Below are 25,102 nucleotides of genomic sequence, written 5' to 3' on the forward strand. Positions count from 1 at the left end.
TTTTTGGGTGTCTTGCTTGGTTTACAGCAGCACTGACCGATGTGTTGACATGACAACTTTGTCAGAGTTTTGAACAACCCTTCCCCCCTTTTTGTTCTGTGCTGGCTGAAGACCTAGCAAGCCAGTAACTAGCTAACACCAGATATAGATGAAAGGGGAGACATATAAGTATCTTTGCCATAGATGAATAGTGTAAACTTTTAACAATATTGGCTGACACCCTACAGTTAACTTTTGGCACCAGTAGAATAGCTATGTAAGTATTCATGGGTTGCATGTTTCCTCACAATATTGTTTTGAATGTTTGTTTTGTACTGATGCCCAACTGAGCATTCTACTCAATGCATCGTCAATGAGCGCTGATGAAGATTTAATCTAAAGTCTAGTGGTTAGCGTTGGGCCAGAAACCAAAAGTTCGCTGGTTTGAATCCCCGAGCAAACTATGTGAAAAATATGTCAATGTGCCATTGAGCAAGGCGCTTAACCCTTATTGCTCTGGAAAAGAGCATCTGCAAAATATAAAATGAGGCAAATAATTTGTTGGAAAACCTTTCGTCATCATTTTGATGTATCCAGATTGACTTTAGATGCAGTATAACGTTACCTAGTTAGCTAAGATTGAGGGGAGGTCACCTGATTTTAGCTAGCTAACATTAGCAATGCTAGCTATTTTTGACTAACTTTGCTAGCTAATGACAACATTGCCATTTGCCTAAAGTAAATTTGATGACATGATAATGCTGGCAAAGTTGTTTCCTACTAAACATTTGACTGCTTTAGCAATGTCAATGTATTTCCAGGCACTATAGTGTCATTTACACTAAACAGTCATTAGCCTCTGTCCAGAATGACTGGGTTTATCACAACTTTAGGGCACCAGTATTGCGCCACCGGTAGAGTACGGCTTGAGAACGTTCATAACAATGGCATGACGCGACCGAGTGACGGAGGTGCAACCTATGAATATAAACCATGCCCCTCCGCAAACACACCTTCTCCGATGTTGGTTACAAGGTGGTACTTATTTAAATTAGGTAAGAGAATATCATGTTACCATTGGTGTATTCAAATGAGAGTTAGGGTGATGTAACCCTAGCCCCTTAATAATCCCACCTCCTGAATCCAAGTATTTGACATGGGGGAGGGGACTGGTAACTTTATGATCAAACTATATCGATTTAGAAGCAATAGTAATTTTTCATACTTTGGTCATCATACTTTGATCTGGTTTCATCCAAATATCATCAAATTGAATGAAAAACCAGATTTTCATGACCTTTAATTGATATATGGTAGTGGTTCCGTAACATTTTAATTTATATAGGGTATCAGAGTGGCAGCAAGTCCCAAGCCTTTAATGGTTGAGTGGCTAGCCATGTCTTTTTGATCTGTTTTTCCCTGTAGTCACTGTCAGTTTAGAAGCCTTTGTTAAGGCCTAAAGTGCAAGTGATGTAAACACCAAATATCAGTTGGTATGCTGTAATATATAATTGCATATTCACTATTTGCAATTGCTGAATAGCTTTTTTCATTACAATTCAACAATAAAGTACTGTTTTGCTGTATATTCACTGCAGCATACTGTAAATTGTAGAAATTGTAGATATTGTGGTATCACTGGCTCATTAACATACACAAATTAAATGTATATAGGAGACAGATCAGAGTGGTAGCGGGTCTTAAACCTTTAATTGATGAATATTTAACCCTGTCCATTTGATCTGATTTGTCCTGTAATCACAACCAGTTTGGAAGCCTTTGTTTAGGCCTCTAGAAGTACAAGTGATATAAAATACCTAGTATTCATTAATAATCTGTTAAATACAAATGCCTAGCAGCCAATCCCTTGTAAAAAAAAATATTACAGTTTAATAGTCACTTTTACAGTGTTGTACTGTGTTTCATTGCATTGAACTTATAGTAATTTACAGGAAGCTGGCATCAAGTTACCGGGATAATCTCAGTAATGTATTGGCATTATCCAGAGATAGTCAGAGATACAGTATATCATAAGATATCTTGTTGTAATTATAATTATTTTGAAGTCCAGTGTATGCTTAAATACAACAACCTGTTCAGCAGGCTAATGGGTACAGAAACGTTTTACTTGCTATGACTGTCATATGTGTTTTTTTTAAATCAACCTTGGTTGAATGCATCTACTAGTAAGTTGCTATGGACAAGAGCGCCCGCTACATGACCCAAATGTAGGCCTAAATGTAAATGTCAAAATGAAAACTTGCAAAGAACACTGAGTAATATGTCACTGGGTAATTAAAGTATAATGCTGTAATTGTAATTGGTACTGTAAATTAGATTACAGTGACTGACTTGGTACTGTATATAAGACTACAGTAACAGTTTTGGTACCGTAAAATGATTACAGTAGCTGTACTGTAAACTATTTTATTAGCTGTCAAAATCTGTTGAAAACCTGTCTCCATTTGGATAAGTAAAGAATGGGCAGATCTTAGTGGTCTGGTAGTCTTGCCCCAGCTCACGCCTGGCAGTGTACCTTGCGCCTGTTTGTGGGAGTACGCAAAACCCTTCGCAGCTGGCGAATCTCGAACGGAGCCAGCTCTGTTGCAGCCAGAGAGAAGGAGTAATAATCTGAATAATTTTCAGTCAGCGAAGGCACTTTCGTCTCTGTGCACGTGTGTGTGTGTGTGTGTGTGTGAAGAGAGAGAGAGAGAGAGAGAGAGAGAGAGAGAGAGAGAGAGAGAGAGAGAGAGAGAGAGAGAGAGAGAGAGAGAGAGAGAGAGAGAGAGAGAGAGAGAGAGAGAGCGAGAGCGAGAGAGAAGGGATTCGGGAATCGGAGTTGTACTGAGTTCCTCCGCCGCATCTCTTCCATGGTTCACCAGTGCGCATTTACGCGTTATGGTAGAGTTATTCTATTCACCTGTGCACGATCAGGAATACGTTTGTCTTACAAACTTTTCATATATTTTTTGTCATCATCACCTCTAGTGGTAGACAACACGGAAAGAGCTCAACTTTTATAACTTTCAACCTGCCAATACGAGGTGCGTTTTATCGAATCATTGAAGTTGTGAGTAAATTCAAACCTATTTTACATACATTTTCACCAGACTTGTTGCTTACATCAGTTGTGAACGATTCCACTGGGACCCGATGTTGGCTTATGGTTAATGCATGAAATTAAGTTATATGCCGCTAATTCTGTAATCAGTATGCAGTGGACACAGCTTTCCTGCAGCGGCTGTTCACTGAGATGTTTGTTGACCAAGGGTTTTGTGGTGAATGGTGCGTCATGGACATTTTAATGCCAGACATTTTCATCATTTGATTGAGATATCTCGTTTCCCCCGTTCCTGTCTCATTTCTCTCAACACAGTTGGAGGTGAGCGCTATAGGTGTCAGATCTATTTATGATATGCTATGGGATGTTTTTGGTCTTTAGCCTTCATCAGTTCAATGTTGGCTCATTGTAGCTATGAATGATGCGGCGCTGCATTTTGGCACGGATTTTGGAACAAGTGCATGCGCGGTGTTGTTTCAAAATAACTTTATTTGTGTAGCCTATTGCATGTGCGCATTTAACAGATTAATGTTAGGATTCGTTTTGGGAACGTATGGTATTTAAATATGAATAGCACGCCACGAACTACGGTATGTATACCGTGGTCACTTATGGGGTATTTGACAGAATGTACATTATAATATAAAAGGTAATATAAAAGTTATAACAATTAAGGCTATCAGCCTGCTTGTCTTGACAGTGTCCGGAATTAGAAATACACACATCATGCATTAAAACTTCTCAAGCATGAAATGCATCCTACTAATTGATAAAATGAAAAGTTATGATTGGCATGCATACCATGATGACAAGAACGTATTGGTCGTTTGTCACTGCACAGTCGAAACACCTATGTATGGTACTTTATAATATGGTAGATGGGCTATACAGAGCAACCTGAATAACGCTCGGACGATTCTGTCAGACTTCTCCTAGACCTTGCTAAGGTGGGGACTGATCGTGAATATTTCTATGGTGGGTGTTCCACATGGAATTCATACTTTAGATGTAATATTCATTTATATTATTTTCAGGTTCTCCACACTGTAATTTATGAAATTCTCATTCAATACAGGAGCGAATTAATAAGCAATGCTTTCATAATTTGAAAATTAATTTTATTAATTAATGTTGCTTGAGATTGGATTTGTTTTATTGCTATGAATCAGCCGTTTTCTTGCACAACACAAATTAATCAGCTAATCATAATTGGAGTGATGCAATTAATCCATTAGCTCTCTAATCAAATTGACTTTCGAAAAGTTTGTCTGCTGTTGCAGGTGGATACATTTTGCAATGCAGAAGACTGATTCATTAATTAAAACCTCTGATTAGGTCTGCCTAGACAGTTTTCGCAAAACAAGCCTATGCTTTCTTAGGTTTGTGGCCCCTCCCCATCTCAGACAGTAATACTAATATGGACTCCTTACATTGTCTCTACCCCACTATGGAGAAGTACTCTTACACTCTCCTCCTGTGATAGTGCATATTACAAACCTATAACCCACCCTATTTGATGGATTGCCTTGGCTATATTAAGGCTAAGAGGTGTGGAGCCAAGCAATTGGAGGCTGAGGCTTCATAAAACCCATAGAGATTTGAAAGGATATCTGCTCTCAGCCACTGGCAGGCTTACATAAATGAGAAGTCCTTACATTCCCTAGAAAAACACTTTTATGTGACCAAGTCACTGACTCACCTACATACAGTATCATGATTGCCCCATATGAGACCCATATTATGGGTATTTTTGAGGTACAGGCTCCTTTACTAATAATGTTGACAACTATGCTGTATGAAATTAAAGATAGTTGGGAACAGATTTTCTATGTCCCAATACCATGGCATTGGGTTTATGAACTAATATACAAAACAACAATTGACGCATCAATTCGTTCTTTTCAATTGAAGCTATTATATACAAATCTCGCTACAAAAATAATGCTCAGTATATGGGGTATTGAACAGTCAGACCGGTGCAGACTCTGCCATGTGGAAACAGAATCAATAGAGCATCTCTTTTGGTACTGTCCATTGGTGGATTGTTTTTGGAGTCAGGTCCAGGAATGGTTGTTATGCTATAATATCAGGGTGCGGTTGGACCTGCAAACAGTATTGCTGAGGGATTTGAAGGACCACAGTCGGTCAGTAGTAAATATCATTGTGCTCTTGGGTAAAATGTTTATTTTCTGGGCAATTTCGGCAGAAATGTTGTAGATGGGGAGGTTCAAGTCCCTAGTGAGACACCATGGAAGAATGGAAGGATGTATTGTCAGAGGAAATGGAAGAATGATTATTTACTGGGAAAGATGGACGATCTGTGGCTGTCTGAAGGTTGGAATTGATGAGTGTTGGAATAAATATATACACAAATGTACAGTATAAATGTTTGAGGTCTTCCAATCAGGGGTGAGGGTGGGGATGGGATTATTGTTTTGCGTTTCGCAATGGGCCTCAGGATCTCGTCACGGTATTTTTGTGCATTCAAATTGCTATCGATAAAATGCAATTGTGTTCGTTGTCCGTAGCTGATGCCTGCCCATACCATAACCCCACTGCCACCATGGGGCACTCTGTTTACAACGGTGACATCAGCAAACCGCCTACCCACACGACGCCATGCACATGGTTTGCGGTTGCGAGGCCGGTTGGATATACTGTCAAATTCTCTAAAACGACATTGAAGGCGGCTTATGGTAGAGAAATTAACATTCAATTGACTGGCAACAGCTCTGTTGGACATTCCTGCAGTCAGCATGCCAATTGCACGCTCCCTCAAAACTTGACACATCTGTGGCATTGTGTTGTGTGACAAAACTGCACATTTTAGAGTGGCCTTTTATTGTCCCCAGCACAAGGTCCGCCTGTGTAATGATCATGCTGTTGAATCAGCTTCTTGATATGCCACACCTGTCAGGTGGATGGATTATCTTGGCAAAAGAGAAATGCTCACTAACAGGGAAGTAAACGAATTTCTACACTAAATGTGCGAGAAATAAGCTTTTTGTACATATGGAAAACTTCTGGGATATTTTATTTCAGCTCATGAAACATGGGACCAACACTTTACATGTTGTGTTTATATTTGTGTTCTGTGTATGTTTTGGTTTCATGCTGTGAGAGGTGTGTGTGCTGGACCTGGTAGTTATGGGTGAGCTCGCTTCCATACCCGCCCAGGCATCGGGCGGGGCTTGGTTCTTCCCGCCCTTGGAAAATCCCTGCCAGCGTCTCGGGGTGGGTGGGGGCGAGCGCGCTCACTGACCAGAGCACCCACGGTGGGAGCGGCCATTCGTATTGTCTTTGTATTGTAGTTTTTAAGAAAATAGTATATACGGTCCAAATGGCCCTCCACACTGAACCCTTTCTGTGGGTTGTTCCACTTGGGTACACTCTTAAAAAAAAGGATTCATTGAGAAGGGGTAGGGTTCTACCAATAACCTATAGATGGGTCCATTATGCAGTGTTTATCACCAGAACCTTACAGTCCATTCTATGGCGATACGTGATTGGACATTGTGTTATCGGAGTGCTGCAGTGCAACTGGTTCCCCACAATTCACAGTGATTGGTTGAAAATCACTCCAAATCAGGTGAAAAACAAGCGTCTGTACTGTACTCCTTAGGGCTCCCTCGGTTTCAGTAAAACATCAGGATTATAAGATTCTGTTATTCTGTGAATATGGAGTTGTCTCAGTGGTTGCTTTGAACCCCCTCTCTCTGTTTACATATCGGAAAGCCAGTGCCTATATTAACCTTACTGAGCTTATACGAGGCCATAGCAATCAGACATGGGGTCCAAGATGGAGTAGTGAAATGCAAATGTGTACGGATTTTAACTACACAGAAAGCTGGCCAGTGTTGACTTTTCAGTGTTACATTTCTAGTGTTGATTCAGGAGTTAATTTCACTATGTAAGAGTGAAATTAACACTCAGTGGTGTAAAAGAAGCCCCAGTGTTGGTGTTAATGAGCATAGTTATTGTTTTACACTGTGGTGAGTAAAATAGTCCCATCAAAACCACACCCATCATTATCATATTTCCCAGCATGCTCTACTGCGGGTAGATTATTTTTCTAAACTAATCCAATCCGTTAGTTCGATTTATTGCACCCGTTACTGAAATGGTTGTTCCAGTTTAAATAGTTTAGGTAGTCTCCGTAAACCAGGAGATTCCTGACACCACTGAGTTAGGGTACATCAAAATAAGATCTTATGATATGTAGCGTATATTGTCATAATTTCTTTTTAATTATAACAGTTGCCTAAGAACTCGCTTGGTGAAATCCACAGGCCTTTAAACAACAATGTCTGTGTCACTAACAAATACATTAATGAGTGGTAACTCTATAATACGAGACTCTTGGGATGTCCTTACCCTTAACCCTAACCTTAACCTTAACCTTAACCCCTACCCTTACCCTAAACCTAACCTTAACCATAACCCTTACCTTAACCATTTAAAATGTTAACTTCAATGGGGTAGTGAAGTCCCAAGGATCCCAGATAGCATGGACCACTCTAAAATTCACTCAAAAAGAAAAGGCACCCTGGGAATTATGCAAATTAGGCTTTAAACCATTTAATTATATTTCAGTCCACTGTAGATGGAAATTGTGTGATTTTTTTACCCCACAGTAGAGAGACTGCATTTTATATTTCATTCCAGATTAGAATGAAATACTAATTAGTTCACTCCAGTGCATAGTGAAATGCCTATTACTTTACTCCAGTGTATAGTGAAATCCTTAATATTTCCCTCCAGTATATTGTGATTTTCACACAGCCAGTGTTAATTTTCTACTCAGTATAGGGTTATAGAAACACTGTCTAAATGTTAACAATTTTGAAAGTGTTAAAGTAACTCTGTTGAGAGTGGATGCATATACACACAGCAACCATGTTTAAATTAACACTACAGCGAGTTAGTTTAACACTACCGATTTTGCTGTGTACTTGTTGTGCCCCGGTAGACACTGTGAAACGTACAAGCTGCTCGCAGAGTATATGAAAGGGCGGAAATGAGTGATTGGTTACTAAGCACTTGTAATCCCATTGTGAGGCGGGCAAATGGGATTAGAGACCTCAGAGAGAGAGAGAGAGAGACAGAGAGACCGATACCCTTGGTACATAATGCAGATGAATATTTACTTATCACTGTCTCTCCAACACTCAAATTTCTCCCTTTTACTACTGGTCTTGTAAAGTAACTAAACACCTTCCAAGACAGTGATGTGTAAGGTGAGGCTTTTGTTATATCCTTTTGTTATATCATGAAGTGCAAATGCTGGAAAGACAACTTCATTCTACAAGCAAAACAAAACAGACATTTCTCCTGTACACTGAAGGTTGTAAACAGCTGCTCTTCCTCTCTCCATCCCTCTCTCTCTTGCTCCTTCTGTTTCTAATTGATGCACATAGCATAAGCGAGCCCTTGACTCTCACTACAATTCATTCCCAGTTCTGTTCTGTGGGGCTCTGGGTTAAGCACAATAAGAAGCATTAATTTGTCTGCTCGCCTCAGCCTGACCCTGCGCTGGGAAGATCCTCTCCAACACAATACCACAGTCTCAACCTGCCTGCTTCTGCCTCCACGGCTCTCTTGGTTCTGTCTGCCCTCCAGCCAGATATGTTCCGCTTTCCACCACTGCCTGCCATTAAATCGGATGCAGGAACTTTGTATTTACTTTCTCCCTCTGTGTGTGTCTGTGTGTGTGTGTGTGTGTGTGTATTCCATTCCCTACATCATTAGGATTTTCACATTCAGAACACAAACAGGTCACCTTGAGATGCTTGTCTGTTGGAGGGTCAAGTACTCTGTGTACTTTACACTCTAAAAAAGGGTTCTTGGGAGTTTCTTAGAAGTGAGCAATGGTTCTATGTAGCACAATTTCTACTCAAAGATTCCTTTCTCTTGGAAAGGGCTTTTCACTAGGTTATTCGCTGTCTGAATGGTTGCAAAGAACCTTCTTGCTAAAGGATGACTCCACTGAAACAACCATTGATGTAGCTAAATATGAGTTATCAGCAATTTCATCTATTTAATCTTCTCTTCTCTATCTCAGTTTATACCAGGTTTGAGCAGGACTAGCATAACCGTGTGAAGGTGCAAACAGGCTGATTTAAATTCTGTGAAGTGTCACTGCACTTTTTGCCTCCCCAAATAAAGCCGGAGCTGTGTAATGAAAACACTTCTGAAGCAGTGAATGATACCATCATTTATCTCTGTGTGTTAATTATCAGCACTTGATAATGACTTCGTTAAGGCACGAGTGGAGCGGAGCAAATGACTTCCAACAGGATGTGGTGTTAGCTGTTTTTATTTGGCTCCCGGGGAGGAAGAGGAGAAAACACAATGAGTGCTAGAGACTGTGTGGGAAGAGAGAGGTCATTGCATGCCAAGGAAATTATCTCCATTGGCCAAGTCATCTGCCTATAGTCTATGTATGGAGGAGAGAAAAGGGAAGGTCAGACATGAAACAGATGAACGCATGGTCAAGATTCTAGGTTTCTGTTTCTTAAGAGCTCGGTTTCAGTTTCAGCAGCCCTCTTGGAATGCTTTGTGGGATTTCTTCTGACTGACTTGAATTTGTAAGGCAAGTGATATCTGGTCATGTACCATTCTATACTAGTGAATGGACTGACTTTTGAGTGTTTTCACGCTCTCATTACAGCCTTTTATGGCTAAGCATGCTCAGCTCTCAACTTGATAACAAGTCACAGTATACTGCTCAGTTAATTCTCCAATGGTGGTGTCACTGGGATGTGGTGTGACATAGGCTTAGACAACAATATATCATAATAAGTCGATTTCACTACTTCCACTAGTTCCTAATGGCATGATTGGTAGTTGGTAGTCAGTCCCATGCAGCAGCATGATGGTGGCTGAGTGACTGAGGCAGAGATTGCGTTACATGCTCATATGGCGCTCCGTAGTCCTCACACACACAAACAGACTGCTGGGAGTAGAGGTCAGAACGCGAGCCGGTCCGTCATGTTGCTGACAGCTCAGATTTATTTTTAATCTTGTGGATGACGGCTTGCCAAACAGATCATGTGCCTTGTTAGAGTTGTGTGGAGAGCCATAGCGGTATTACTTTGTGCCCTTCTACAAAGAAAATGTGACAAAATAACGACCTTGGAAAAGGTACATCTGCAGTAATGTGAATTCAGCACGAAAGAAGGCTGAACGACACTTAATTGTTATTCCGACCACCCGCTATTGTTTCCCTGTATGTGGAAATCACTTTGTTTGTGTACGTTGATAAGCCAGGTTATTTTGCTTCAATATTCTTGTTAACATTTGACCTCACTCAATTTGGTTTTGATGGGAATGGGAATGTACAGTGTAGGTTAGTATGTAGAACTGTATGGGCCCCTGATGGATATTATGTTGATTGTATTTACCATATTTACTGTTTATTCATTTTTGGTCCATTTCTTTATCAGTGGTTGAAAAATGTAATTATCATTGCATCAGCAAGCACATTACTTAGTGTCTAAAGTGACTGCGGTCACTGAAGCAATTTCGCTGATGGCAGTTTCTCCCTCTCTCTCTCTCTCTCTCTCTCTCTCTCTCTCTCTCTGTCTCTTGCTCTCCTCATCCCTTTGTTCTGATAGGTGCCAATTACTCCACCCCTGTGGTGAAGAAGCAAGCTTCCCCGTCGCCATTGACCCTCAATCTACCCTCAATGTCAACCCTCTGTCTCCAAAGTGGAGGGAACTACCACAGCTTTTGTCTACAATCAAGACCAACGAACAGCAGCACCACTCCAATACCCAGAGCTTGACTTTTTCCATTTTCTTCAATCCAAGTACTCTCTTCTTCAGGGTTATATCCTCTGTCTTCTTCTTTTTCTTTTTGGCAAAACATTGGGTCAGGAGGACAGTGGGGATCAGGCCCTGAGGGTTTTGACATTTCTCCGCTGTGTGATTTTTCTCTCTCTCCTGGGCTTGTTGCTTGTTGGAGGGGGTCTAAATGAGGTGGTGTGGCTCAGGAAGTGTGTGGAGAGCAGGGGCTGTCCTGGCTCTGCTGCTTCCCCTCTGGGAGCTGGGCTGCTGTGGGTTGATATCCGCCTCTGGGGCCTCTGGGACACAGAACCAGGCCCAGCACACTGCTGGAGGCCCATGGGAGCTGCTTCACAGGCACAAACGCAGCTGGGTATGGAACCAATTCTTTGTCCTGGAGGAGTACACAGGCGAAGAACCGCTGTATGTTGGCAAGGTAAGTGTTTGGACTTCATGTATATTTATATAGCAGTTTCGATGAAAAACAAACAAGAGCTATTGTTTAACTGCACCATGTTTTTAGATAACAATTTACAAGATTTCATCACTCGGATCACTAGGAAAGAATTTAGAACATATCTAGATAATTCACTCTAATTGTTTATTTGTTTTGTTAAACACATCCATATCTATTTACAGAATTTGTCATTTTAAGCTCATGTTACAGAAATGTGTTGCTTGTCACTCAAGTTTATTGATCCAAACAGGTTGAGAAAAATAAACATAATTTTTTCAATAAGTAGCATAAGTGATCATTTGAACCATTAAACACACAATGCTGTTATTTTTTATTTTATATTTTATTCCATTCCTCTTTGGTTGTTCAGTGTTGAACTGAATGTTGCACTCTCTTGTTTAAACGGTATTAGTGTATCAGCAACTCACAACAGGTGCAAGTAACCATAGCTCATTTCAGCACCACATTTAAGCAGACAGCTCCCTTTCAGTGAGGGCCTGAGCTCAAATCGGCCAGATATGCCTCATTTGCGTTTCCTGGATTTCTGTTTTCTTTAGGAATTTTCTGGTCTTATAATCAAATCAGGTTTCAGCTTTCCGCTCATCTGCAGGATAATTGCTCTGGTCTGCATGTGTTTGCAGGCTCTGCACTCACAAACACACTTCGTGACAGTCTCTGAACTAGATTAATGGCTCCAGAAGCAGGAATTAGGATAGTTTTGACTCTCCTATTATCTCCCATTGAGTGCTGGAGTAATGTTATGGATAGGAAGCCAAATCACAATGTGTATCCTTAGTGTCAGTGAAACATTTATGCAGTATACTGCATATACTGGCCTCAGTGATTGTGTATTTACTATGGTTGTGACATGCATTTTATTTTTCTTTATTTGTAGTCTTTGTTAGTCATTTTATTGGTTTCTTTGTACAATGTTGACCTTTTAAAGTTGGAACAACGGCGGTGCAGAAGATCAATCTGGGCTACTGAGTTGATCCTGAGATTTGTGTGCGTAAAGTCAAAGTTCCTTCTCTGACTCATACAACTCCAGTACGATAAAGTTATGTGAATAAAAACACCTTTTTTATTCTACTCCAAGCACTCACAAAAAAACTGTCTTTCATACAATCAAGTGGTTAAGAAATACAAATGGTTTATAGCCTTAATATTGATTGAGGATAAGGGCCTATGGAGAATATTTTTTGTGGAATTCCAGCATTTTTTTAAATGCTTTGTTTAGGCAGATTAGAAACAGGAGGAGACAGAGAAGGAGTCAAAGTGGGACAGGCAGAAGCGGGAATTGAACCCCCGACTTCTGGGGCAGTAAGATGGTACATTTCATTGGAGTCTCATTGGAATATTACACACTCAACGACACAGCCACAATGTAAAAAAAAAATCTGGGGTGAATTGAAATTGACAACAACAACAACAACAACAACAAAAAACATACACTTAATAAAAATGAATACAAGTTGTTTCAATGATTTGTTAATTTCATTCATTTTCCGGTAGTGCTCCCAGTCCCTGACAAGGTGTCACACAACACTTAAGAGGTGTTACAACACACCATGTAATGTTTCAAAACATCTCAGGTTGATGTGTTTCAATACTCCAGCAAAGTTAAGGTTTTGTCTCCTTCGCATTGGTGGCAGCTCAGTTGCCACTAGTTTTGGTTTTACAAAGCACTTCATTTTAACAGTGTACAGTGTCAACGGATTCAAGGTCCACAGCTTTTAATAGGAATCTTTTGTAGGTATTTAAGAAGCATGGGCAATTATTCATCCATTTGAGTAATCTTTCAGGATACAAGAGGGTCTGAGATTTTTGCCTGCCTTATGCCTTGTATCCTCCCAAACCTTAACCTCTCACCCCCTCGCATGGCTGACCAATCAGATCTGTTGATTCCTAGAGGTGACGCATGTTGCCCAGGAGCAAAAGGGCCTGTCACGTTAGGTGTCATGATGCTGTGTCTGACATGACAGGAAGTTCTGACCTCGTGACTGAGGTCAGAACTTTGCATTCATTCGTTTTTTGACTTATGGACTTCACCAAGTGAGAACGTAAGTGAATATGTTATCATAAATAATATATACAGTATATATATATTTAACGCAATACCGTATGTATTTCATAAGGCCTTAGTTTGAGGGCCTAGTTTTACCATAATACAGGGTCCTGAAACTCATACGCATCACTTTTGAACCAAAACCATGACCATCATTATCATACTTCCAAGCATGCTCTACTGCAGGTTGATTTCCATATATTTTTTTATGTGTTTTTGCTTGTACATTGATTGATTAATCTTATGCTAAAAAATGATAAATAACATACATTTTTCTAAACTAATCCAATCAGTTAGATACACATTTTTGAACCCTGTTACTGAAATGGTTGTTTCGGTTTGAATGGCTTAGGTAGTCTCCTCACAATGTTACTAACCCTGGCAGTCATTCTGAATACAAGTTGTAGGTTAATAAGAGCGGCAACTGTTTGATAGCCACCACTGGGTGGATTCCGATAGGATTTACACATCACTTTGCAAGACAGCAAATATTCTGGGAACTTTCCTACAATTCCCAGGTTTTCCAGAACTCCTGGTTGGAAGATACAGTGGGTTGCGAAAGTATTCACCCCCCTTGGCATTTTTCCTATTTTGTTGCCTTACAACCTGGAATTAAAATGGATTTTTGGGGGGGTTGTATCATTTGATTTACACAACATGCCTACCACTTTGAAGATGCAAAATATTTTTTATTGTGAAACAAAAAAGAAATAAGACAAAACTATTCACCCCCCCCAAAGTCAATACTTTGTAGAGCCACTTTTTGCAGCAATTACAGCTGAAAGTCTCTTGGGGTATGTCTCTATAAGCTTGGCAAATCTAGAAACTGAGATTTTTTCCCATTCTTCAAGGCAAAACTGCTCCAGCTCCTTCAAGTTGGATGGGTTCCGCTGGTGTACAGCAATCTTTAAGTCATACCACAGATTCTCAATTGGATTGAGGTCTGGGCTTTGACTAGGCCATTCCAAGACATTTAAATGTTTCCCCTTAAACCACTCGAGTGTTGCTTTAGCAGTATGCTTGGGTCATTGTCCTGCTGGAAGGTGAACCTCCGTCCCAGTCTCAAATCTCTGGAAGACTTAAACAGGTTTCCCTCAAGAATTTCCCTGTATTTAGCGCCATCCATCATTCCTTCAATTCTGACCAGTTTCCCAGTCCCTGCCAATGAAAAACATCCCCTCAGTATGATGCTGCCACCACCATGCTTCACTGTGGGGATGGTGTTCTCGGGGTGATGAGAGGTGTTGGGTTTGCGCCAGACATAGCGTTTTCCTTGATGGCTAAAAAGCTCAATTTTAGTCTCATCTGACCAGAGTACCTTCTTCCATATGTTTGGGGAGTCTCCCACATGCCTTTTGGCGAACACCAAACGTGTTTGCTTATTTTTTTCTTTATGCAATGACTTTTTTCTGGCCACTCTTCCATAAAGCCCAGCTCTGTGGAGTGTATGGCTTAAAGTGGTCCTATGGACAGATACTCCAATCTCCGCTGTGGAGCTTTGCAGCTCCTTCAGGGTTATCTTTGGTCTCTTTGTTGCCTCTCTGATTAATGCCCTCCTTGCCTGGTCCGTGAGTTTTGGTGGGCGGCCCTCTCTTAGCAGGTTTGTTGTGGTGCCATATTCTTTCAATTTTTTAATAATGGATTTAATGGTGCTCTGTGGGATGTTCAAAGTTTCTGATATTTTTTGTTATAACCCAACCCTGATCTGTACTTCTCCACAACTTTGTCCCTGACCTGTTTGGGGAGCTCCTTGATCTTCATGGTGCCGCTTGCTTGGTGGTGCCCCTTGCTTAGTGGTGTTGCAGACTCTGGGGCCTTTCAGAACAGGTGTATATATACTGAGATCATGTGACACTTAGATTGCACACAGGTGGACTTTATTTAACTGATTATGTGACTTCTGAAGGTAATTGGTTTGGGCCAGATCTTATTTAGGGGTTTCATAGCAAAGGGGGTGAATACATATGCACGCACCACTTTTCGTTATTTATTTTTAATACTTTTTTGAAACAAGTTATTTTTTTCATTTCATTTCCATTACATGAAATCCAAATAAAAATACATTTAAATTACAGGTTGTAATGCAACAAAATAGGAAAAACGCCATGTGGGATGAATACTTTTGCAAAGGCACTGTACCTCGAAACGGGAGCGAATTATCAGGAAATCCAGAGTCCTTCAACCAGGATATCTGGGAAGTTTTGATAAGTTACTGGAAATTTGCAAACTCTACTTGCAGGCCTGATATGGCCTGTAAACAATCAGTGTGTGATATGTCATTTATTGTCATAAGTTTAATTTTAATGATAACATTCACCTAGAAACTAAATTTTTGAAGGCCACAGGATTGGAAAGGAATGAATTCAACAACCATGTCTCTGTCACAAAAAAATATAGTCATGGGTGGTAACTCTAGAATTCACTCAAAAGGTAAGGCACTCTGGAAAATATTTGAGTAGGTTTTTACACTAAGTAGTGTATTCATTTAACACTGGTTCCAATGTGTATATTGTCCCACACTTTCAGTGTTGATTTAACACTCTGTGTTAATTTAATACTGGAGAATTTGCTGTGATAGTCCTCCTAGTCATGTAATGAAGAAGAACTTACTGTGTCTCCATATTGATATGTATACATGCTCTCAAAGAAAAAAAGTGGCCACTACTAGATGCAACATATTTTGATTGATTGGTGGAATTGCATTTTATCAGTCTGTATGTGAATTGACTAAATGAATAACAGCGATAATCCCAAAATAATGTAGTGTGATTTACATAATCATCTTAATCATCATCATTTTGGACATTTCTGTACCTGCAATGCTTGAGTAAGAATATCTCTACACTGGTCGGCTGTTGGTTATTACACAGTAAGTCCCTCTTAATAATGATGTATACTGAGTCAATAGTGCCACTGTGCCAGCCATGGATAGCCGTAATTTGGCATCTGTGTGCAAACAATCCGACAGACCCCCCTAGTTGGATCTGGTCATTTGTCTAAGCAGAAGCAGGGGGATATATGATATAATGTGGGGGAAATGGGAAGTCATCACTTTGGCCTGGCTGATCCCGCCGCCGCTGCATCTGCTTGGCTTTAATGAATTCTGTCAGATTGTGAAATTCAGAACCAAATGTCTCATTATGCCTTGGCACTGTGCCTGGGGTAAGTGCACTGGCCTAGAATCAGCTGCAGACACAGCAAGCCGGCGAAAAGCATACATTAAAGACTCAAAACTACACTGTGTCGACTGAAAATTGGTGACGCATATTTAAGCAAGTGGGAATGGCGTCGTCGGAGTAGCGCTTACACTTAACAGATGCTCGGCGGTAAACATGACATAATTGCAGTGATTATGCGCGGTGATTATCGTTTTGTGCACAGGGTGTTTGAGTGACTAAATATTTGCAAGTACCAGTGTGGAGTCTGGGCTGAATTAGTGATCTAAGTAGGCATGCAATTTGCTATCACTTTTATTCCTAATTAGTTGAGTCAACTTTTATGTGTAAGCTTTCGTTTTGTGTCTTGCCTGCGTTTACCAGAACGTGTACAGAAATAATAGTTTTGGAGCAATTTTACAAACTTCTGAAAAACTTTATACTGACTCTGTTGACGAGCTCCTGCCACGGCAATGTCCTCCTTTCCCATAGGTCTGTTCACGTTTCAGTGGCTACAGTGCTTTTCCCATCAACCCTCAGGGCATGCAGAGCGCCCACTCACATCAAATGGACCATCGTACTGCACAACAGACAGGACCGTTGTGCTGCGGCTCGCTTATTTTTAGAGCCTGTTTCCAAAAACTGAAAGCCTGAATAACCATCCAATTAATGGATGGACTTATTTCCCTTTTCTTCCATTAATGGCTGCTTTCATGGCAGTATTATGAAGCCTTTTTCCTGCCAAACACCCAACTATGGCCCTTTGTCCATGTGAATAGAGAAGCACAAGGAGAGGCAGGAGATCGGGAAACATCTGTGGATGAGCAGCTGGAAATTTGAGCTAAAGCAGACTTGGACTGAGTTCACGAAGTACAACGTACACATGCTCTATCAACATGTAGTCTGTAACTTGAAAACAAGTGGAACTGCAACTTGGGTTTTACTGATCACCACCAGTTGCGAGATGTTTTTCCCTCTTTAGTTCTTGGCTGAATCATTCCTACTCTGGTGACAAATAAACTTCAATAACTAAGCCTATAGCAACAGTCATTACATTTTTGAAGAAAACTCACACTCACTAAGACACACGTACACACGCACACACGCACACACGCACACACGCACACACACACATACTCAGGATCATGTGTCAGGGGAATTAAGAGCAGCCCTGTGGATGATGATATGAGAACAGACTGATCATGGAGCCATGCTATCTCCCTCATTAGCATTCTGTTAGAGGTTCCCTTTCAAATGGATTAGTGTCATAGAGCCCAGCGTGCTACGCCATGCCTCCACTGAGGGGTCAGTCCCAATCTTATCTACTCACTAGCTCCACTCATTTACCACAAACAGGGAGGCAAAGCTGGCTAGTGGAAGGGGCAGCATGGGCTAGCTAAAGAGGAGGGGAGAGGAGGGAATTCGAGCTGATGGGGGGGGGTCATCATACCCTAGGAACTACCCCAGGGAGAGGGTCTGGGAGTGGGGGAGCTCATCGTGGAGCCTGGGGCCTCTGGGATTGTTGTGGTGGTGGTGGTTTGGAAGGCAACACTATGCTATGATCCAGGGAATCAAAATAGATGACAATAGTGGTGTATCTTCTAAAGGACTAGTTGTGGCAGAAAAATTATATTCTGTTAGGACTTGTTTAGATAGTCTTTTCTCCAACGGTGCAACATCCAGTATAAAATGCAGATACTCTTTCACTTCACCCTTTATTTGTGACTGATGTGTCAGTGTACACACTATAAGAAACGATTTAACTTCTATTTGTCTTGAGAGATGGGGCAGAAGAACTAGTCAGACCTTGAATTTTTGATAAGGTATCCTCAGCCTTTTGTTGAAAGTATTGTATGACAACAAAGACAAAGGGAATGTACATTATGCTTCGATTCAAGTTCACACACACACACACACACACACACACACGCACACACACACACAACCTGTACCTTGTACATGGTCTTGCCTGTTTTCTTCCGAAAAATTGACAATGTTGGCTCAGGAGAGACTTTGGATCAATCAGCTTGAACAGTTATGATTTTTTCTATAGCTGTTGGGCCGCAAGAAAATAAGTTATTTGAATGATTAAAATATACAACATTGTGGCTGACTGGTTCGATTCAGTCTTATGTAGCAACATTTGAAATTGTGTTTTTTACGTTGGATAGAAAGTAATTTTGCTTTGAAAGTCGATAAACTTCTAATCCCACTTTTGAGAAAATGGCCTTGAATGTTTTAAGTACAGCTACTGGAGAGCTCTTCTTTGTCTACAACCATTCAGCATCGTTCACACCCTCTTAAGCTTTAGCCCCACCCATCTCTTTAAAGATTCACATGTGAGGCCATGTGCTAAACAGAGTGAGTACGGGAGTGTACTAAACAACCAAAGATATCAAGGCAAAAGGCTGGTTTATACTACGTCTACTCACATGTCGGTATACAGTTGTCGCAGTGACATCATGAACATTCTATAGTCGTCCGACATCAAACTGTCGTTTTGAAAATGTATGAACACAAAAACAACAGAATGCATGACATCAGCAGCTTGGTGGTCAAAAATAGCATAACTGGTGTATTTTACACAAATAAACTCAATCAGGCCTTTATGGTAGAGTGGCCAGACAGAAGCCACTCCTCAGTAAAAGGTACATGAGTTTGCCAAAAGGCACCTAAAAGACTCGCAGACCACGAGAAACAAGATTCTCTGGTCTAATGAAACCAAGATTGAACTCTTTGGTCTGAATGCCAAGCGTCACGTCTGGAGGAAACCTGGCACCATCCCTACGGTGAAGCATGTTGGTGGCAGCATCATACTGTGGGCAGTGGCGGCTCCTGAAAAAATTCTCAGGAGGGGCAATTTTTCTGATGATTTAGGTGACCTACACACATTTTTAAAAAAGATATGTCCAGCAACAACATGAAGACAGGGGCAGCATATAAGTCAATACCAGAAGCATTTATTGACTGATCTCAAAAGTGTTGGCTTACCAGGGTTGGTGGAGCCCTCAGTTTCATCTTTGCCTCGCAAAGCTAACTCAAACACTCCGCAAAACTTCACACACTGGATTAGCCGGCTGAGGATGTGGCGGTTCTTGCTAATGTCGTAGTAAATATATTTGTTATAGTGAATATGGAATATGATATGTTGAGTAAAATGTTGTGCTAAGATCTATTTAGGTCAGGAGCTGGTTATAAGTTCTGTTCCTATCCAATAACAATGGACAAAAGGGTCCTATCTTGTCAGCCTTGTCAGCAGGTGGCCAAGGACAACACCCACGCCATAGGCCTCTCAGTTCTTCCAACTCACGAGTTCTTGCTCTGAGGACACACACACACACAAACACACACACACACACATCATCACTGTTAAACACACACACACACACACACACACACACACACACACATCATCACTGTTAAACACACACACACACACACACACACACAAAAATCCCTCTCTTAGGCTGAACATTTGAAGACAGAGAACCCGACTCAGAGCCAATGCAACAGTGACAGTAGCCTGGAGGGGACCTCGCCCAACTCATCAGGACCAATCAGAAGATCAGAACTACTAGATTCAACCTACTTCATTTATTGCATAAAATGTCTGCACACAATGTTTCGGGGCTCTCTTCAGATAATAATAATAATATGCCATTTAGCAGACGCTTTTATCCAAAGCGACTTACAGTCATGCGTGCATACATTTTTGTGTATGGGTGGTCCCGGGGATCGAACCCACTACCTTGGCGTTACAAGCACCATGCTCTACCAGCTGAGCTACAGAAAGTGGATACTCATGGATGCGCATCGCAATTGTAAAATGTCAACACAATTGGAGACACCACGTCATTTTTGGAGACATGTTATTGACAGTAAACTATTGTAGATGCGACTGCTAACTAAATAAAACATTTTAGCTGGCTAGCTAATCATCTTAGCTAAATGTGGGGCAAACAATTCAGTTATTTACCGTTAATTTGAGGGATTGGGGTGAAAGAAATCGAGTTACATAGTGATACTTTACGATATACTGTATTGACAATATCGCAATATTTTAGCGCTAGTTGGCTGTACCTGCACCAAAACACCATTATTGTTCCTTCATAGCTTGTTCTCAATCTTTTCACATTGGGAGCCAATTTGTTTTCAGCACTTTTATTTCCATGACTGATCAAAACTCGTTCTCATGGCTTTCTGATCCCTCTGCAACAGACATATGGTGCGCAATAAAATCACAGTATCGAATCGCAATACGTATAGAATCATGAGACTCGCAATGCTGATGCATATATCTTATCATGAGGTTCCTGGCAATTCCCAGCCCAAGTTCATTTGCCACAACAAATCTCTTCGCTAGCAAACGCGATGTCTTCTCCAAAACGGCAATGTGTCTCCAGCAATGTTTACTTTTTTTGACGTTCTATGGCATCTCCACTTTCCAAGCATATATGACCACATGTAATATTTTGGTAAGTGATGCAAATAGTGAACTATGTAGGGCCAGGATGTAAAATATATGTAGCTGCAGCAATTTCTCTTATCTGATATGGTAAGTAATGGGGCTTAATTTATAGCTCCCTAAGAGTTTGACGAACGGGTCCGTGAACGCGATTCCAGATATCTTTACCTCTGAATAAACTGCCTTTATTATACCATATCCACCCTGTCCAAAGTCTCTACTTGGTCTCAGTTCTCCAGTAAACTTGTGATTATCAACACTAACCTCATCGTTGTGGCGGCGGACAGCTAGCCTGTATCCCTCATCCAGTTGAGTGAGTGGCAATGTCTTTTTTCGTTCGTACCAATTTTTGGAAAATCCTCGGGTGTAGGACTTTCCGCCTTTAGTAGAAACCTGTTGAATTATTAAATTTGGTCTGGGAGGTCCTAATTGTTTCGTTGCCAATTTATCTTCATTTGTTCGCCGACAAAAAGGAACTTCTTTCAAACAATCCGCTCTTTTCTCAGTTACGTTCATGGTTACGTAACGTATGACGAAAGCGCGTAAGTGCAAGCCCACAGACACCCATTGAGATTGTATTGAAGGCTCTGAAATTTGAAAAAATAGATTTTACATGGGAGTCTATGACAGACTTCTGGGCGATTTTCAACCTGACTGAAATCGCCCCAAAAGGGGGGGGGAGCCATTTGAAGCACGACTTTAGCCTGATTCGACATTTAGTGGCAGTGTGGCACTGTGGCAGATCAGACGTATAGATTACAACACTGATAACTACTGTTGCCGTGATATAATTGATTAGAAAAAAAATCCCTTCCTTTTCCCGTTTGGCAGTGCGTCGCCCATATCGCCCTATTGAACAGGCCGCCCCTGACTGTGGGGATGTTTTACAGCGGCAGGGACTGGGAGACTAGTCAGGATCGAGGGAAAGATGAATGGAGCAAAGTACAGAGCGATCCATGATGAAAACCTGCTCAAGAGCGCTCAGGACCTCAGGCTGGGGCAAAGGTTCACCTTCCAACAGGAAAACGACCCTAAGCACACAGCCAAGACAACGCAGGAGTGGCTTCGGAACAATCTCTGAATGTCCTTGAGTGGCCCAGCCAGAGCCCAGACTTGAACCCTATTGAACATCTCTGGAGAGACCTGAAAATAGCTGTGCAGCGATGCTCACCATCCAACCTGACAGAGCTTGAGAGCGTCATACCCAAGAAGACTCAAGGCTGTAATCGCTGCCAAAGGTGCTTCAATAAAGTACTGAGTAAAGGGTCTGAATACTTGTGTAAATGTGATATTTCCTATTTTTTTTCATGTCTAAAAACCAGTTTTTGCTTTGTCATTATTGGTTATTGTGTGTAGATTGATGAGGGGGAAAAAAAACTATTTAATCCATTATAGAATAAGGCTGTAACGTAACAAAATGTTGAAAAGGTCAAGGGGTCTGAATACTTGTAGCTGGCAACGTCTTAACTCTAGCTAATTCGTATTCATTATTACAGGAAAATAAACTCACAACAAGATCATTATTATTACAGAAAATACCTTATGGTTATGAGTGTGACGAAATAAAAGCAGGGTATTCTATCAAAGAATATTAGAACATGAACACTGTCTTGTTGGCCTAACATTATATCCTAATTTGACTTTGGTGCAGGTCATATTGTCCTTCACATTACCATCTCTGGTAGACACACACTATATCAAATAAAATCTAAGTTAATTTGTCACATGCAACAGTACAGTGAAATGTTTACTTGCATAGTGGAGTCTTTTGTTTAGACATGTAGCTAGCTAAACAATGAACCATAATCCTAACTCATAATATTACTTCCCTGCATGAATCTACAGGTAGCTAAAGCTAACCAACTAGGTTCATTGTTAGCTAGCTAACATTAGGCTATAACTAGCAATGCAAATGGCTCTGAGATACAAATAATATTACTACACAGATGATACACGTAACGTTATCGAGCCAGCCAGCTAACATTAGCTAGCTGGCTAACAGTACGCTTTAACTTGCAATGAAAATGACTTTCTGACAAAATTAGAAACGTATAAATGAAAATGTAGCTAGCTAGACACTCTTACCCGCATACATGGATGAACGCTTCTCCCTCTCTGTCACGGATGCCATGGTTGCCCTTAGCTTGAAGATGTAATCTGGAGGCAAGTGTTTTATGCAACAGCCTTCTGTGTGTTCTCTTATCTACTCCCTCCGCATATTTGCAATGAAACGCCTGAATTTTCTCCATCTCGTTAGCTATCATACTCTGCTTCCACCGAGCATTCCACTGATTTCAAAACTCGGTCCTCCAGAAAGTGGAGAGCATTAGCAACACTTTTGCAGTTCTTTGTGATATCTTTCAAAAATAGAAAGCTGCGTTAGAAAGGATTACCTAGACGTACTGAGCAGCTCAAGTTATAGAGAGAAGCTTGCTACATGGCAGACCAATCCGAACTCATCTCTCGGCATGTCCAGCCCATCCATTTTCTCAGCCATGGCTAGCGGGAAGGTTCCTGTCTTTTTCCGTGGCCAAACCAAACCAAGTGATCCTCTGTAGCTCAATTGGTAGAGCATGGCGCTTGTAAAGCCAGGGTAGTGGGTTCGATCCCCGGGACCACCCATATGTAAAAATGTATGCGCACATGACTGTAAGTCACTTTGGATAAAAGCGTCTGCTAAATGGCATATTATTATAACTAGGCTCATAATTTAACAATTGTATTCATATTTACAGATGGCATACATCTGTTATGAAGGCACATGAAAGTTCACATGTTCCAGAAGGCATTTCTGCCACAATTTATTTTAAACAAATGTCTACGTTCAAATGCCTCTCCTGTGAAGTAGTGACGCGTGACATACGCCTCGTTTCCTGAAACGAGTCACAATTACACTATAGCTTGAGGTGAATAGGAGTCAATTTGCCCTGTCATTAGCTTTTTTCCCTCTAAATAGAATTAGACAATGAATGCGGGGCGGTCATTTTTCATGGAATGACTAATCAGATTACGGTATCGACATTCATTTTCAGACGAGTGTCTGTTTGTAATTAAACAAGTTTGATCTGGGTGTATCATATGCCAGACCACAAAGCCATATTGTCTAATGCACTATTAAATAGAAACCATTTTGGAAATTGATCTACATCGTCAGTGAGTCTTTCAGGTATATGCTGGCAGCCTGTCACATAATATTTTCTCTCTTTAAAATTCACAAGTTGTGAATACTTTGCTATGGTTTTGACAGTTCTGTGTTGTTTTGCTTTGATATTGCGGTGATATAAGGTCAGACTATTTATTTCATTTCACTGTCAATAGGTATTATCCTAGTTGTGTCCTGAAGTGGTTTGTTGGAAAGAGTTTGTGTGAAGTCATCCTATTCTTGGAATGAGGCCCATTCATTTTCAGTGGAGGTGATGAGTCCATTCTCTGGCAGTAGTAAATTATGCCCTGGGCTGCAGCTAGCTATGCAAAGCAAAGACTATGGGATGATTCAGAAATGGATTGGGCTATGATCTAAGGTTCTTGTTGAGTTCTGTGTGATTGTTCCTGATATCCCACAGAAGGGATGTTTAAGTCGATAGAATGATTTACTGTGTTTCTTGGGCAGGGGATAAATGCATTCACTTCTGCAGGGAATGTGTTCCCTCCCAAAGGACAAGGCCGTCTCATGTTGAGGTTTAAGGTATTTTATTGTTTGAAGTGGTACTGCTTGTTTGAGTTGGTTATAATCCCCTTGGATTGTAGTGGTATGGTAGACTATGTAAATGAACATTTAATTAATATCCCCTATGTTCTCTTTCAGTCACAGGTATCAAGTTTCACTCACACATTTTTTTTGTAACAATGAGAGTGAGTCACAGAAGTCATATTCACTTTAATGCCTGAGCTATCCACATCCACAGAGAATATTACTCAGGTATTTTGTGTATGCTGAATGGTTCCTTGAGCCCTTTTCAATGGAAAACAGGTAACCGAGATAAAAAATACCATTCTTCCAACAGCGAGAAGCAAGTTTGAATTTAAATGTGGTTGGCGTTCCAATTGTTTCACACTGCCATTCTTCTGTTCAGGACATGATTCCAAACATACACTCTTGAACCCCAAGAAATACAACGTCTTTCACACATGCTTGC

General features: G+C 40.8%; 1 protein-coding gene across 1 annotated transcript in view; it reads left to right on the forward strand.

The window, feature by feature from the left end:
* Window positions 1-2,790: 2,790 nt before the first annotated feature.
* LOC121569930 (cadherin-7-like) overlaps window positions 2,791-25,102 on the forward strand; it is a 143,339-nt gene continuing 121,027 nt past the window's right edge. The window contains exons 1-2 of the mRNA XM_041881275.1: window positions 2,791-3,049; window positions 10,657-11,260. Of these exons, the coding sequence (XP_041737209.1) occupies window positions 11,015-11,260 (246 nt within the window). The 5' untranslated portion in view covers window positions 2,791-3,049; window positions 10,657-11,014. The remainder of the gene's footprint in view (window positions 3,050-10,656; window positions 11,261-25,102) is intronic.

The sequence above is a fragment of the Coregonus clupeaformis genome, chromosome 7, assembly GCF_020615455.1.
Source record: "Coregonus clupeaformis isolate EN_2021a chromosome 7, ASM2061545v1, whole genome shotgun sequence".
Taxonomy (NCBI): Eukaryota; Metazoa; Chordata; class Actinopteri; order Salmoniformes; family Salmonidae; genus Coregonus; species Coregonus clupeaformis.